This window comes from Peromyscus eremicus, chromosome 1 (assembly GCF_949786415.1).
Source record: "Peromyscus eremicus chromosome 1, PerEre_H2_v1, whole genome shotgun sequence".
Classification (NCBI taxonomy): domain Eukaryota; kingdom Metazoa; phylum Chordata; class Mammalia; order Rodentia; family Cricetidae; genus Peromyscus; species Peromyscus eremicus.
This window is the reverse complement of record NC_081416.1, coordinates 52619577-52634969: the sequence shown is the minus strand read 5'-3', so window position 1 is coordinate 52634969 and position 15393 is coordinate 52619577. Positions and strand designations below refer to the sequence as shown.

The following is a 15393-nucleotide window of genomic DNA, read 5'->3' as shown; positions in this document are numbered from 1 at the left end:
AAAAGCAAAAACAGAAATAAATGTGGTGTTGAATCCATAATTCTATTCAGAGCTGAGAATGACATGAGGCAGAAAGGAAGCTCACACTTATGACTGTTAGCATGTTATTGTTTGCCAAGCTGCCCTATAGAGCCTGTCATATTGTGACAAATTTTTATTATAGAATGAACAATAATTCTGTCAATAAGAGGAGAGAAGAAAAAGAGCAGAACCAAGGAAAGTTGGCTGTTTCTGCATGCTAATATCTTTCGCTTGAACAGCAGTTTGTTTACAAAGTGCTTTGACATAAAACTTTTACAGCTGTCTACCCTGCTAGGAGCTTTCTGTAGTGTCTCCTGTGCCAAAACGCCAATGTGAGCATGCTCTAATAGCCACAGCTCTAAGGATCTGCTTATGCCAGCTACTGTGTTAAGATAATTTTTTCAATTTCTACATTCTATTCTTTTTTTTTTTAAACTTAACAACTGAACTTTCATTTATACCCTCTTGGAGAGGGAAAATCAGTTTTCTTCAATGAAGAAAACTTCTTAACAGTAACAATTTATAAAAAATGATGACCAAACACATTACTTACACCCATTTTAAGGCATGTACATGAGCGTATGCAGGGGTGCTCGAGTGCATGTGTACAAATGAATGCAAAGATGTGATGGTAGATGTGGTACCAGCTGAGAAGAAGGAATTCAGCAGGAGTGGTACATAGGTAAGAGTGACAGAGGGTGAACACAACCACAATCAATATCTACATGAAACTGCTAAAACAAAATAAATGTGATAAAAACATAATTATAAGTGAAATATACAGAAGTCTTATTTCTCACAGCACTTATGTTTTGGGTGGCTCCAAATATTTACATGAGATCTTTATTAGTTAATACAACCAGTTCACAGTTGGACTTAATCTATCTTGCAAAAAGAAAACTTCAGATAAACTTTGGTCACTCTTGTAATCACTACTATTGATTGCTGTTGATAACTACCCAGGTGTTTACACCAAGTCATGTACCTGATCACGGTGGGGAGTAGCTCATTCGAGTGTATGATATTACTGCTAGTAATCACAACAGAGTTTGCTCCTGCCAGTGTTATCAAAACCGCACGCAGGGTCTGCATTTCTGTGGAAGGGAAAATCAGGGACAGTGGTCATTCTGAGGTGAAGGAATTCACTTTCCACTTGTAAGTGGTGAATACAGAGTGGAGAAACTGCAGAGAGGAAAAGTCCTCAGTTGCTGTGGAATGTTGTTCTGTATGCTGTGGATGTGTGTTGCTCTGATTGGTTGAGAAATAAGATCCTGATTGGTCAGTAGCCAGGCAGGAAGTATAGGCAGGATAAGCAGACAAAGAGAATTCTGGGAAGAGGAAGGCTGATTCAGGAGTTCCCAGCCAGACACAGAGGAAGCAAGATGACAAGGCAGAACCGAGAAAAGGTACTAAGCCACATGGCTAAATATAAATAAGAATTATGGGTGAATTTAAGTATAAGAGCTGGTCAGCAATGAGCCTAAGCTAATGGCCAAGCAGTTATAATTAATATAAGCCTCTACGTGTTTACTTTGGGGATGAGTGGGAAAGACTTGCCCTGACCACTAGCTAGGAGGGACCCAAGAAATTGCCAGCTACAAATGGAGCCCAATGTGGGGCACCACTTGTATCTGAAGTTTTCCTGGTCCCACCTGGGTCCTGTGGCCCTGTGGTCCTGCAGCCACTCAGACCCAAATAAACACACACAGGCTTATATTATTTTTAAACTATGGCCATGGCAGACTTCTTGCCAACTAGCTCTTATATCTTAAATTAACCCATTTCTATAAGTCTATACTTTGCCACATGGCTCATGGCTTACCAGTATCTTTACATCTTGCTTCTCTTGGCGGCAGCTAGCAGCGTCTCCTCTGCTCTCCTCTTCTAAATGAGCCTGAGCTAATGGCTGAGCAGTTATAGTTATATAAGCCTCTGTGTGTTTACTTGGGGGATCGTGAGCAGGAAAGACTTGTCCCAACCGCCAGCCAGGCAGGACCTGAGAAATTTTTGGCTACTTTTGTTGCTCACCATCAGGCATTGAGCCATATAGACCTAAGAAAGTTTAAAGACTATAAATGCACAAAAGCAGAGACACACAGGGCTTCCTAGTCTCACACTCCCATGCCAGCAGCAGCACAAACTCGCCTCCTGACAGCTGCCTGTGAGGAGCTGGCTGCCAGCCTCTGTGAGCTAAGCAGCACGGCTGTGGATTCCTGCTGCAGTACATAGAGGTGTCTCCAAGTCACACAGTGTGATGTGTGGTGGATTTAACCTTTGCTAGTACAAACAGAAAAAAAAGGAAAGAAAAGGTTTTTGGGCTACATGCTGTAGGATGGAAGCATAGGCACACTGTTTCCTGGTTTTGGCAGTAGGCATACTTCTGCCATGTTGGGAAGCTGAGGTGGGTGAAGTCAGCAGCCAAGGCTGTTGTGTTGGTCCTAGCCAAGCAGTTTAACAATTTAAAAAATCTCTCCTGGTCAGAGAAAGATTATAGATTCACAATAAGACAGATTCATATGAAATAAAGCTCTAAACTCTTTACAATGTGTGCAAAAATGTATGTAGGTTTGGAAGAAAGAGGAAAAGGAGGATAGACAGTTATATAAAGAAAATAAATTGTTTTAAAAAAATAAAGTCTTTAAAGAGACAGTAAAAGTAATATAAAAAATAATCCACATAAAAATGGGAAATCACACAGAGAGTCTGGATTATATTGTCTTTGGGATTTTTAACTGCAGAGAGACATTTGTTCGTAAAAACTGCTGAGTTTAATCAATATGTATATTTTAAAGGTATCTTGATTTCAAAATTTATTTCTCAGGATATGTTGCTTTGGAAAAGAGGTTCTGCTTTTGTTTCCACAGAAGATGAGAACCTGTGGATTGCTTCCAGGCTCATATGGTTTGATCAAGGAAGACCCCCTGAAAGGCCCAGATGATCCAACATCCAAAAACAGCTTTTTGGAACCTAGCGCCTATGCTGAGACACTTTGCTCAGCCTTGGTGTAGGGAGGAGGGGACTGGACTGCCTCAAGAATCTACGAGGCTGGGCTGACTCCCCAGGGGAGACCTTGCCTTGGAAGAGGTGGGAGTGGGGGATGGATTGGTGAGCCATTAGCTCAGGCCCATTTAGAAGAGGAGAGCAGAGGAGACATTGCTAGCTGCTGCCATGAGAAGCAAGATGTAAAGTACCGGTAAGCTACAAGCCATGTGACAACTTATAGATTAATAGAAATGGGTTAATTTAAGATGTAAGACCTAGATAGCAAGAAGCCTGCCACGGCCATACAGTTTATAAGTAATATAAGTCTCTGTGTGTTTACTTAGCTATGGGACTGGCAGGTGAGATTTGTCCTGACTGTGGGCCAGGCAGGACCAGGAAAACTTCAGCTACAAATGACGCCCAACATGGGGCAAGACTTTCCACCTAAAACCCGAGAAAGCTTAAAAAAAAGATTCTAAAATGGAGCTGAAATAGCTTCCTAGTTGTCTCTCTCAAGTTAGCCACAGCCTGCATTCTTGAGCTACTATATGGTAGTGGCTGGCAGCATCTCCCTCTTCAGCCTTCCACCTCCCAGAATTCTCCTCTCTCTTTGTCTTGCCTATACTTCCTGCCTGGCTACTGGACAATCAGCATTTTATTTATCAATCAATCAGAGCAACACATTTATAGCATCCCCAGCACTTCCCCTTTACTTTTTTTTAAAGGGAAGGTTTTAACTTTAACATAGTAAAATTACATATAACAAAACAATTATCAAGCAAGAATTACAGTTACACTATCTAGTCTATTTATAATATCTATAAGGATGGGCATTGAAGACACTCTATATGGAGTTTATTTTCTTCTTGGCAAAAATAGCCATTTGGGTAAGAAACTGTTCTTGTCTGGACTGCTTCACAAAATGTTACATTTACTGGACATGCAGGACCCATAGGAAGGTGACCACTGAACTTTGCTTGGCAAAATGGTCCTTCAGGTTACTGCCTTGCAGAGGAAACTGCCAGGCATTCTACAGGACACAGAGAGGAGTGACTGAGAGACTCTAGGCCTGTGGGCTGAAGACAGATGCCCCAACTTTACAAAGGAATATTAGGTGACTGTCCAGGCTGCCAGCTGTCTCTGTCTACTCTTGCAAGACTCCCAAAAGTTGCTTACATCCTTCTCCCATTTCTCAGGTAATATATCCTTCTGAGGTCTTTGATGTAGTTGAAGACTAGATAGTTATAATTTCCTTAGTTATGATAAAAGATAAGTTACATATAAAACCTTAGACTCACAAATATAGGATAGATAGGATACAAATAGACTAGATATTATAAATAGACTAGATATTATAACTATAATTCTTGCTTGATAATTGTTTTGTTATATGTAATTTTACTATGTTAAAGTTAAAACCTTCCCTTTTGAAAAAAAGAAAAGGGGAAGTGCTGGGGATGCTGTGAATGTGTTACTTTTATTGATTGATAAATAAAATTCTGATTGGCCAGTAGCCAGGCAGGAAGTATAGTGTAGGTGGGACAAGCAGAGAGGAGAATTCTGGGAGGTGGAAGGCTGAGTCAGGAGACGCTGTCAGCTGCTGCCATGAGGAGCAGAATGTAAAGTACCAGTAAGCCATGAGCCACGTGGCAAGGTATAGATTTATAGAAATAGGTTAATTTAAGATATAAGAAGTAGAAAACAAGAAGCCTGAGCCACACGGCCATGTAATTTATAAATAATATAAGAATCTGTGTGTTTATTTGGGTCTGAGCAGCTGTGGGATTGGCAGGTTAGAGAGATTTGTCCTGACTGTGGGCCAGGCAGGACCAGGAGATAACCCCACCTATATACATGACTGCTATGAAAATGTCATTGAGAACGAATGAGGGAAGGGCAGATACTTCAGAGGGATTGGAGAAAGGACAATCAAATAGAAAATGATGTAATTACATTTTAACTAAAAATGTAATTGAACAATGAGTAAATGATCTATTACTGACCTGTAGAAACTTGGGAATAAATGGCTCCAATGTTCCAGATACTTCTTGAATGCACTAGACTTTCACATATTTAAACCAAACTTACTGATTTTGGCTTTTCTCTCAATGTCTGAATGTCCAAAAGTTTCCTAAATGTCTGCTTACAGAAAAATCTCTGGATGTATTTTTTTTTTCTGATAAGTAGGACCTGAAAAACACTGATGAAAGGGACTGGATATTTTTTCCCCTCTCACCATCAAGTCTTTATTCACCTTCAGGAACAAACACTGTAGCCAGGATGGTGATTCCAAACAGGAAACAGAGGAATAGTTGACTTATTCTACGGCCAAAGTGGTTCAGTAAAAACACTGTAGCAATACAGGCTGGGATGGACACTGCACTATAGAGACATTGCATTAGGAAGACATTGCTTTTCAGGTGTTGGAGATGGATGCTGAAGCCAAGTACAGGAATAGCTGTTGTAAATCTGTAAGAAACAAAGAGAGAGTCACATCATACTACTTAGAGTTGACGTCCAAAGCCAAGTATATGATTATCCCAAGAAGATGGTTTTAGCTGTTAAAGTATGATGGCCTATCTGTATTTTGACCTATTTGTATTTGCTTGAGTGAAAATGTAATAATCATCATGAAATCATTGTATCCTGACAGGTTATTACTGTTGGAATTTTAAGGAGAGGCGGAGTATTTGTGGAATGCATGATAGATCCAATCAGCTTTTTAGAGTTTTTTTCTTTAACTTGATCTTAGTGAAGGTTATAACATTTTTTTTTAATTTAAATAATATTTTCTTAATTCTTTGACAAATACATACAACATATGTTGATGACATTCTTACCTAATTCTTCCTCACAATTTCTCCCTAGCCCACTTACACATCCTGACCACTCCCAGCTTCATGGCTTCCTTTCATTAAAAATAGGTATATTTTAACATAACATATTCTGATTAAATTAAAATTCTCCCCAAACTCCTCCCAGTTCTTCTTCACTTTCCCTTCCATGTGGGTCCACACCCGTTCTGTCTCTTTTTAGAAAGCACACAGGCATCTAAGGAATCATAATAAACTAAGGTGAGATGAAACAAAAACAGTTCTGAATAGGACAAAGGAACAGATAGAACAAAAGAGCAAAAGAGTAAAGCACAAGAAACACATATAGATACAGAGACACACATGTTCACACACACAGGATCCTATACAAACACGGGAAGCCATAATGTATACACAAATGATCTGTAAGATTAGAAAAATGCCTTGACACACAATATGAAACAAAAAACCCTCCAAAGGTTTGTGTTTTTTTTGTGCTGGCCATGTACTGTTGGGAATAGGGCCTACCCTTAAGAATGGTTTGTTTCCCTAGTGAGACTCATTGAAGAAAACTAATTTTTCATTTGCAAGTGGACTGGGTCCTTAACTGGGATTTCCCCAAGTGAGGATATTATCACTTTACATTTGTATATATTATGGAAAAGTATATACTTGTGTAATTTACATTAGAAAATTTATTTCCATTGAAATGGAGAATGACAAATGGCAAATGCAGAGAAGTCTGGAACTTGAATGAAGATTCATCATGAGTCTGCATTGACAACACTGCCAGGGTGCCGTAAAAACATACAGTTGATTGACTTGATCTGTTTGGGAGGCATCCAGGCAGTGAGACCAGGTCCTGTGCTCATTGCATGAGTTGGCTGTTTGAAACCTGGGGCTTATGCAAGATCGCTTGGCTCGGCCTGGGAGGAGGGGACTGGACCTACCTGGACTGAGTCTACCAGGTTGATCTCAGTCTGTGGGGGAGGCTTTGCCCTGGAGGAGGTGAGAATGGGGGGTGGGCTGGGGGGAAGGTGAAGGGGGCCGGAGGGGGGAGAACAAGGGAATCTGTGGCTGATATGTAGAACTGGATTGTATTGCAAAATAAAAATAAAAAAAGAAATACAGGCTTTCAGTACAAAAAACAAACAAACAAACAAAAAAACCAAAAAAACATACCTCACTCTATAATTAGTTCTGTGCTTCTCTATTCCAAATCTCTAGAATACCACCACATACAGAAATCCCTCATTTTTATCTTCAACTCTGTTATTGGGAAAATTCATCTCTCTACTGTTTTAAGAGTCACTGTATGAAGCCTACCTCAAAAGGCACAGGAGAAACACACGCTTTCGCAAGTTGGGAGTGCGGAATAAGTCACGTAGAGTAGGTTTTGTTTGTGTGGCCTCCAGCTCTTCCCTCATGGTGGTTCTCACAACCTTCAGCAAGAACATCAAGAACTGTTTAGTTTTCACAACATGATGAGCATTTTGGAGCATACTGGGCACTCACAGAATACCAGGTCAGAATCTACTAGATATTGTTGTTTTTACTCTTTTCTTGGGAGGCCCGCCACCCAGCTCCCAAATAAATCCCACACAGAGGCTTATTCTTAATTATCAATGCCTGGCCTTAGCTTTCTTAGTTTCTAGCTTGCTTTCTTTAACTTAAAATATCCCGAGTACATTTTACCTCTGGGCTTTTCTTTTTCTCTAAATTCCATAAATGTTACTCTTACTCCATTGCTTGCTCTGTAGCTGGGTGGCTGGACCCTGGAGTCCTCCTCTCTGGCTGCTCAATCCCCATCTCTTCTTCCAGTTTTCTCCTTCTATATATAATCTCTGCTTGCCAGCCCCACCTATCCTTTCTCCTGCTTTGCTATTGGCCAGTTTTTTTTTTTATTAAACCATCAGGTGTTTTACACAGGCAAGTTAACACAGCTCCACAGAGTTAAACAAATGCAATATAAACAGAAGTAACACACCTTAAACTATTCTACTACAACTACTTCTGTCTATTGAAAAACACAGACATCAAGAGACTTATGGCAAATATAATAAAAATGTTAAGAAGTGAGAGCCAAGGAGTTAAAGGAAATGTTTGTTATTTCTAGAGAGGACCTTTTAAACAGTAGGTGGCTACAGAATGTTGACAGCAAGTGAAGAGTTATTTATATTCTGGTCCAAATCTCCAGTCACATCATAATGAATTTGAATGATATAGCCACTTAGTATGGTTCTCTGATTTGTGCATTCACATGTGTATGCATATCTGCCTGTTTTCTTTGATTTATTTCTTTTTGTCTCATTCTTTTTAATGAGCACCCCATGTTTAGTCATTCTACCATTGATGGAAAAATAGACTCAGAAAAATGGAATTCCTCTCAAGGTCTATATGTCCATTTTGGAATCCTGATATTTGAAAGAATGCATTGAAAGAATATTGAGATGCTGGGTCTCTGGCTGGTTGTATGTTCAGAGGATGAGAAGCTCTTAGGAGTTAAAGCTTACTTCATGGGGGGGCCTTTGAAGGTGGTAGCTGCCTTTGGTTAGGGCTATGCTTCATGACCCACCATGATGTAATGAGCATTTGCCACAAAGTCCTGTCTCAGTATTGCCATGCCTGTTCACTACGAATAACTGAATGTTGTGAATCCGTGAGCCCAAGTCCTTTTTATTCCATTTTGTTGTTTCTGTCTTGAGTCACGGTCACATCAATCTTGGTCACAGCAAAGCAAATGTAGCCAACAAAATAATTTGGTGCCATATGTGCAGTAGTTATTCTTAAAAATCTGACCATGGTGTAGACCATGTGTTGTGGTTTGGTGGTGGATTTTGGGAGAGTTTTCAGAGGCAGGGTAGAGAGAATGTTTCTTTGGAAGTTCACTATACTGAAATGCTTATACAAATCTTAACAGTGAAGGCCTTCTCCATGAGATTTCAGATGGGAAAGGGCACATCATTGAGAATTTGGGAGTAGAACATTCATCTTTCCCTTTTGAGGAACAACAAAAACGACAACACATTCTGGCAGTATTCTGACCATGTTCTGAAAGTGTGAGTGAGGCCGAAGTCAAAGCAGTGCACTAATTTATTTACAGAGGAAATTCAAGACTGCACAGCATTTGGTTGTGACATGGTGAAGAAGAGGGGGTCATGAGTGCCAATGCTGAGCTAGGTTTCTGTTCATATACTCAGAGAAGCAAGTTCAGGGCTGGTCTTCTGTCCTTTAGAGTGGATGTTCCCTCCTCAGTTAACATAATCAGGATAATCCCACAGAGGCGTGGCCAGAGGTGAACTAAACTAAGTCATCCCTCACAGATGTGCCTGGAGGTTTTCTCCTAGATGATCTTGTTGAGCTGACAATCACAATTAACCACCACAGCTCTACTTTTTGTCAACTTCACATCAGAACACATCACCTTTGAGCCATAACTTTCTAACTCTTATCTCCATGTTCTGATAGGAATTAGTCTATGGAGAAATAAAATCATTTAAAAGTCCAAAGTCCAAGGTTCATCTGAGACTCAAGGGAGTCTCTTTTTTTCTCAGTGCCCTGTGAAATACTTCTTTATTTTGAAAATCAATAAAATATGTCAACAATGCTTTCCCTTCATAATTCAAACTTTTACATAATAAACTAGATGATTTACTTCTAGTATTCAAGGGAACAGAATAAATGTTCCTATTTCAAAAGAGAAGTTTGGGGGTATAAGAACAAATGACTGTACCTATGCAGGACTGAACCTCAGAAATGAAAACATTTAATACTAAAGGTCCATGTCTGGCATCTGGGGCTCATAATGGAATCTTCTAAGCACTAAAAAAATTAAATAGTCTTTAAATATCTTTGTTCATGGCCATAGGTTAGTGCTCCTGTCAGCCTTAATAAAGATTTTATAGTTATTGAGTAGTAGTATTTGAAGACTCATAATTGTCACAGTAAGTGACTATTCAGTATTTATCTCTAAGGAAATGTCTCCATCACTCTTTTCCAGGTTACAGAAACATCATGTAAAAGGGTGAGGAAAGGTCTAGAAGAAGTGGTGGGAATTGTGTGTCCAACTTACAGACATGCATTGGATTCTTGAACTTTCATCAACTGTGGTTACCTGCATAAGACTTGTCAAAGTTATGCTAGTCAATATACCATCTCTGGGGGTAGATGGTATATTTGGTAAAATGGCAGGAGAGAGTCCTTGGTGGGTTTGAGCCAAGGTGCCCCATGGCAGGTGAGGAAGCCATATCATGCAAACATGACCAGCAGTGGCCAAGGGGGCATGGCGGAAAGTCATTCAAACCATGCAGACATAGTGCCCACATGGAATGTTTTATTGGGGGAAAGGGAGAAGGGAACAGATGGAAAGAGAGGAAAAGAGAGATATTGAAAGAGAGGGAAAGAGAGAGAAAGAGAAAGAAAGCGAGGGAGAGGGAGGGAGAGAGAGAGAGAGAGAGAGAGAGAGAGAGAGAGAGAGAGAGAGAGAGAGAGAGAGAGAGAGATGTTTTCTCTTAAAGAGGACTTTACATAAGATGATATTGTCAGGATACTAGGTGAGTCCCCAAGAGGCAGGTCTGAATGCTAACATTATTGAGAGAATAGCTCATGAGCCCCATCTCCATTTCACAACCTGTATGTAGTTAGTCATTGTTAGTGCATAGGGGCTCATAAAGCCATACTCCCTCCTGAAGATATATTGGCAGCTAATGGTTGCTGAGGGATAGATAGACATGTCTTCATTGTGTACCCACATTTAAGTTGCCCATGTTCCTGTAGGTAAATCCTCAACATGTTTCTGTAAGTGACCTAAACTAAACAAAATAGATCACAAAAAAGAAGACACAAAAAGAGAGACTAGGATACTAGAAGGTAGAAATAGGACTAGTTAAGAAGTTTATGAGAATCATCAGGTTTGGTAATAATGAGGGGGTATAAATAAATAAATACATTATATGCATGTATAAAATTTCAGACTTAATGCACTATGTATAACTTATATATCCTAATAAAAAGTTTAAAATGAAAGAAATCATCAATGAAGGATTTTGTTTTGCAAAGTCCTCTAGGAATGAAAGAACTGAATTCAATGATTTAATGATGGCACATTGTTTCCTGGGCTCATACACATGTCAAGCTTGTGTTTCCTTTATGTCATATCAATCTTGCATTATGCTCACCTCCATGGTTAGGGCATCTCCAGAATTCTTCACTCTATTCTTGCATGCAACTTTTCTAAGTTCCTGTAAGCCCTTCTGGGGTTTGTTCATCACAATCAGCCACCTAGCTGACTCTGATATCCACCTACTCAAGAAGACATTGCTCATAAATTCTCAGGAAGTCATTTTCCATATTAAATTTATCCTTGAATAGTTGTGTTAAAATTGAATACCTATTGCTGGGTGGTGGTGGCGGCAGCGGTGGTGCGTGCCTTTAATCTCAGCACTTGGGAAGCAGAGGCAGGTGGATCTCTGTGAGTTCGAGACCAGCCTGATCTACAAAGTGAGTTCCAAGAAAGGCACAAGCTACACAGAGAAACCTTGTTTCGAAAAACAAAAAACAAAATAAAAACATTGAATAACTATCAGTTATTCAGTTATAACAAAAATGTATAATCTTATATCATGAGGTACATTGCTTAGGAAAACAGGAAATGATTCAGCCATGCAGTGCATCTGCACTCCTAGAATGAAGATTTGGAGTCACATTGTTCTGTCCCTGTTACTTGGATACAGGTTTTAATGGAGGTCATAGAACTACAATGTGAAGGATGTTTCTCCAGATAATTTCCAAATTTTTGTTAGGCTGTAGGGAATATTTATTCATCATATGTCAGTTCCCTAAATTAAAAACCCATGAATAATTTCCCCTAATTATATCACCTAGAGGAGCAAGGATACAATGAAACATTGTCTTTCAGACACAACAGGACTGACACATATATGAGCTCACACAGACAGTGACAAATGCATTTCTTATGTCCCAATTTAATGGACATGGTCATCTCAGGAGTGCAAAACATAGAGGAGGGAAGAAAGCTCATACCTTGTGGGTATAAGGAAGAAAAATATTGGCACAGACATTACCAGCTGGAGGTGGTGCCAGTTTCAAAATGCAAATGCCAGGCCTGTCATTACTATGCTTCCAAAACTGGAAGCACACAGTGTCAATGTTGTCACCAAGGCTTTGAATTTAGGGCTTGTCCATTCTATCACTGAAAGGAAAGAAAAATGAATCTTGATTTCTACTAATGGTGGGAAGGATATCCACATCAAACAAAAGCTTGAACAATGTCCATCCAAAGCTTTGACTTACTGAGCAAAACACTATTCATGTGTATGGGTACGAAACAAACCCCTGTCCGGAAGTGAAGTAAGCAGTAGATGAAGAAGGTGGGAGCCAAAGCTGCACAGGTCCCAATGATGGCCACTTTCAGTAAAGCACATGTGAAGACTAATCTCCTCCCAAACCTGAGGAAAAGACAAAGACTCCTTCAGCGAAATAATGCAGTTGTTAAAAAGAAGAGACAGGAAGCATTTTGTGTAATCCTTGTGGTTAACTTTTCTCTAAACCATGTTTTTCTTTGTCTCTTAATCTTTTTTGATCTCTTCCATGTTTAATAGACTGTTACTTCTGTGTCAACACAACACACAGGCTTTTAAATATCAACTCAAATGTCTGTTTGTGTTTCGTGATCTCTAGTGTCAAAGGTACACCCAGAGGAACATAATCTGCAATGACTGTTTTCTAGAGTGAATGAGTTGTAGATGATGAAAATACTCACATGTAGAGAGAACTGCAAAGCACAGACACTCACCTGTCTGATAAATGGCCACCTAGGAAACCTCCTACCAAAATTCCAATCATGAATACGAATTTAGCCACTGAACTCAGTACCTGAGATCCACACACCAGGTCCCACTGGAAGAGAAGGAAATCAGCATGACAGCCTCTCAGTGTAATTTGCTCAAAATTATTCAACATGAGCTTCCCATTCCACTGAATCCATCTTTCTCTCCAGCTTTCATTTTCATTATTACATGATTCCTACCATCCAGTTATAGCTTTAATAAATCTGTCCCCAGTAGGCTTTCTGTAATTATATAGGTTATAGTAGTAACTTTTAACCTATGCTGAGAAGTTCTCAAATGTGGCAATGATTCATGAGCCCATTTTTTTTTCTAACCATGTCCTATTCATCAGTGCACAGCCTCTTCTATGACTCCTCTCAGAGTACCACACAGCTAGAGCCTGATGATTGTTTTTGGTTTACTTATTTACTTGTCAACTTTTGGCAATACAGCAGATGGAGCTCAGGGCAGTTACATGGGTGCAGTGTACTAGCAATTACCCACATTCTGGTCTATAAAGAATGTGAACTACTGGGATTTTTTTTATTGTTCATTGCTGAATCTTGGCCCTCACAAGTGCTGTAGATGCATTCTGTCATGGAGCTACATATTTAGCCATCACTATGGCTTTGTATAACTTTCCAGATGTTTTACATTTGAAATCAAAGCTGAATAGTGCTGACTTGTCACAACACTTGGGCACTTAAACTAATCAGACACACAAGAATGATGTTTTTTACATATATTTTCTGATTATTATTTAATTTATTCTTTGAAATTTCATGCATGTATACAAAACACTATGATAATATCTAACCTTTATATCCCCCACAACTACCTCTGAAATTCCTGAACACATCCCTTTCCAAACCTCATGTCCTTTTTCTTTTTTTCTATAGTCTACTATTTGCTTAATGTTGCCTGTATGTGCACTGGAGCACAGGTAACCTAGTACTGGCCATCCCCCTAAAGCAGGGTAATAGTCCCTCCCCTAGCAACCATCAACTCCTAGTAGATCTTCAGCGAGGAGTGAGGCCTTCTGAGTTCTGCTCTGATCTATGCTGGAATTTTGATTGGCTTGATCTTGTGCTGTTCTTGTGCAATTATTCAATGTTTCTGTGAGTCATGTATAAGGATGTTTCTTCCTCTTTCCAATTCTTTTTATTGCTTGTAAAATTTTTAAACTAAAATATAATCATATCAGTTCCATTCTTCCCATTCTTTCCTCCAACACCCTCTCCAGCAGCTCTCTGAAGGATGTCTATTATGGAAATTCAGTGTTGAGTAAGCTAATTTCAAAATATAATTTAAAATAAGGAATTTGAAAGGAAGTACAATACTTGGTTGGACAATGATGCTCCAAAAAGACCTGTGATGTTAAGCAGTAATCCCAGTGCCAGGCATACAGAATAATGTTATATGAGTTACTGGTCAGAGAGGTCCCACAGGTCTCCAAAACTACATAGGTTGTTACTATTGCTCATGGTTACCTACGGTAACTAAATGTTAAGACCCTATTCCTCAAGACAGCACACACATTTTTGTTTTTTGCATAACATAGAGAAAGAACACTGTCAAACCAAACTGGACACTTTCTCCTTGTTGGCTACCTTTCATAGTTGCAGATGTTGCTATGTAGACTGTAGGTAGAAAAGGGATATCAATGACCTTACCTAGTACTTTACCCTACACACTGCAATACCAACCTACATGACAGCGTGGTCATTGGTGAAATAGTGACTTAACTTATATGAAAACAACCATTTCTGATTGGATTTGACCTTCTACAGAGGAAGAAAGTCATGCCTGAAAATGTAAAGTCACTTAGAATACCATGATTTAGAAGGAGATTGGTCCTGAGAAAGAAGCTACTGTTGTTATTTTGCTAAATGATCCTGTTGTCTAATTTCCTTCCAAGTATTACTTCTTAATATGAGCTCATTACTAGAACAAAAGGATCAGAAACATACATCTTTATTTATGTTTGAGTCATTAAAATTATTGAGTAAGACTCTTGCATTTAACCAGGCAGTAAGTAAGCTCCAATAACATACACTATTTGTGCTATTGCTGAACTGTAGTAATGAATTCACTGAGGGGTGATATTATTGAAGACACTTACTTCAGTCACAGTGGTGGAGAGGAAGGTGCTTTGGTCATATACCCAGCCATCCACACAGGGCTCTGTGTCTGGCTCTGTCACATTGGAGAAGGTGCCATTCAGATGAAGCAGATGCCACTGTGGTTGGACAAAGCGACGGCACTTGTCTGGCCTCAGGTTGGTGTCCAGTGGGATGGAGATCCTCAGGAGGTCATCTTGGCTCAGGATTTCAATGTCACTGTCAGAGACAGTGTCATTGTCAAGGATGTGGACCCAGCAGCGATGACCAGGAATGGCTGCAGTAAAGTTCTCCAAAACAGTATGAGGAGCCACCATGACATTGCAAATCAGAAGGAAAGCCATCTGAAGGATCTGGTATCTCCCCATGCTTCCGACTTGATTCAAGAGATCCTGAAAGGCCATTGAGGCTGAATGACTGTCTCCAATGGGAAGCAGAAATGCTTACACCCAGGGCAGTATAAATATTGAAATAAAGTTCTGTTTCACAGAAACACACTACATAGGGCTGTTTTTGAGTTCTTAATGTGCCCATCTTCACTTCACACCAGTCATAGAACTGTGATTTGTTGTTTGTTGGTATCAGGGAGAGACCTATTTTCTACCAAGT

At 39.6% G+C, this 15393-nt stretch overlaps 1 protein-coding gene across 1 annotated transcript in view; it reads right to left on the bottom strand.

Annotated features, from left to right (window-relative positions):
- The window catches only part of LOC131897667 (solute carrier family 22 member 19-like), a 31781-nt gene extending 16593 nt beyond the window's left edge, over positions 1-15188 (bottom strand). The window contains 8 exon segments of the mRNA XM_059248642.1: positions 1007-1115; positions 5258-5472; positions 7143-7258; positions 10994-11117; positions 11859-12027; positions 12129-12283; positions 12631-12734; positions 14787-15188. Of these exon segments, the coding sequence (XP_059104625.1) occupies positions 1007-1115; positions 5258-5472; positions 7143-7258; positions 10994-11117; positions 11859-12027; positions 12129-12283; positions 12631-12734; positions 14787-15188 (1394 nt within the window).
- Positions 15189-15393: the final 205 nt, after the last annotated feature.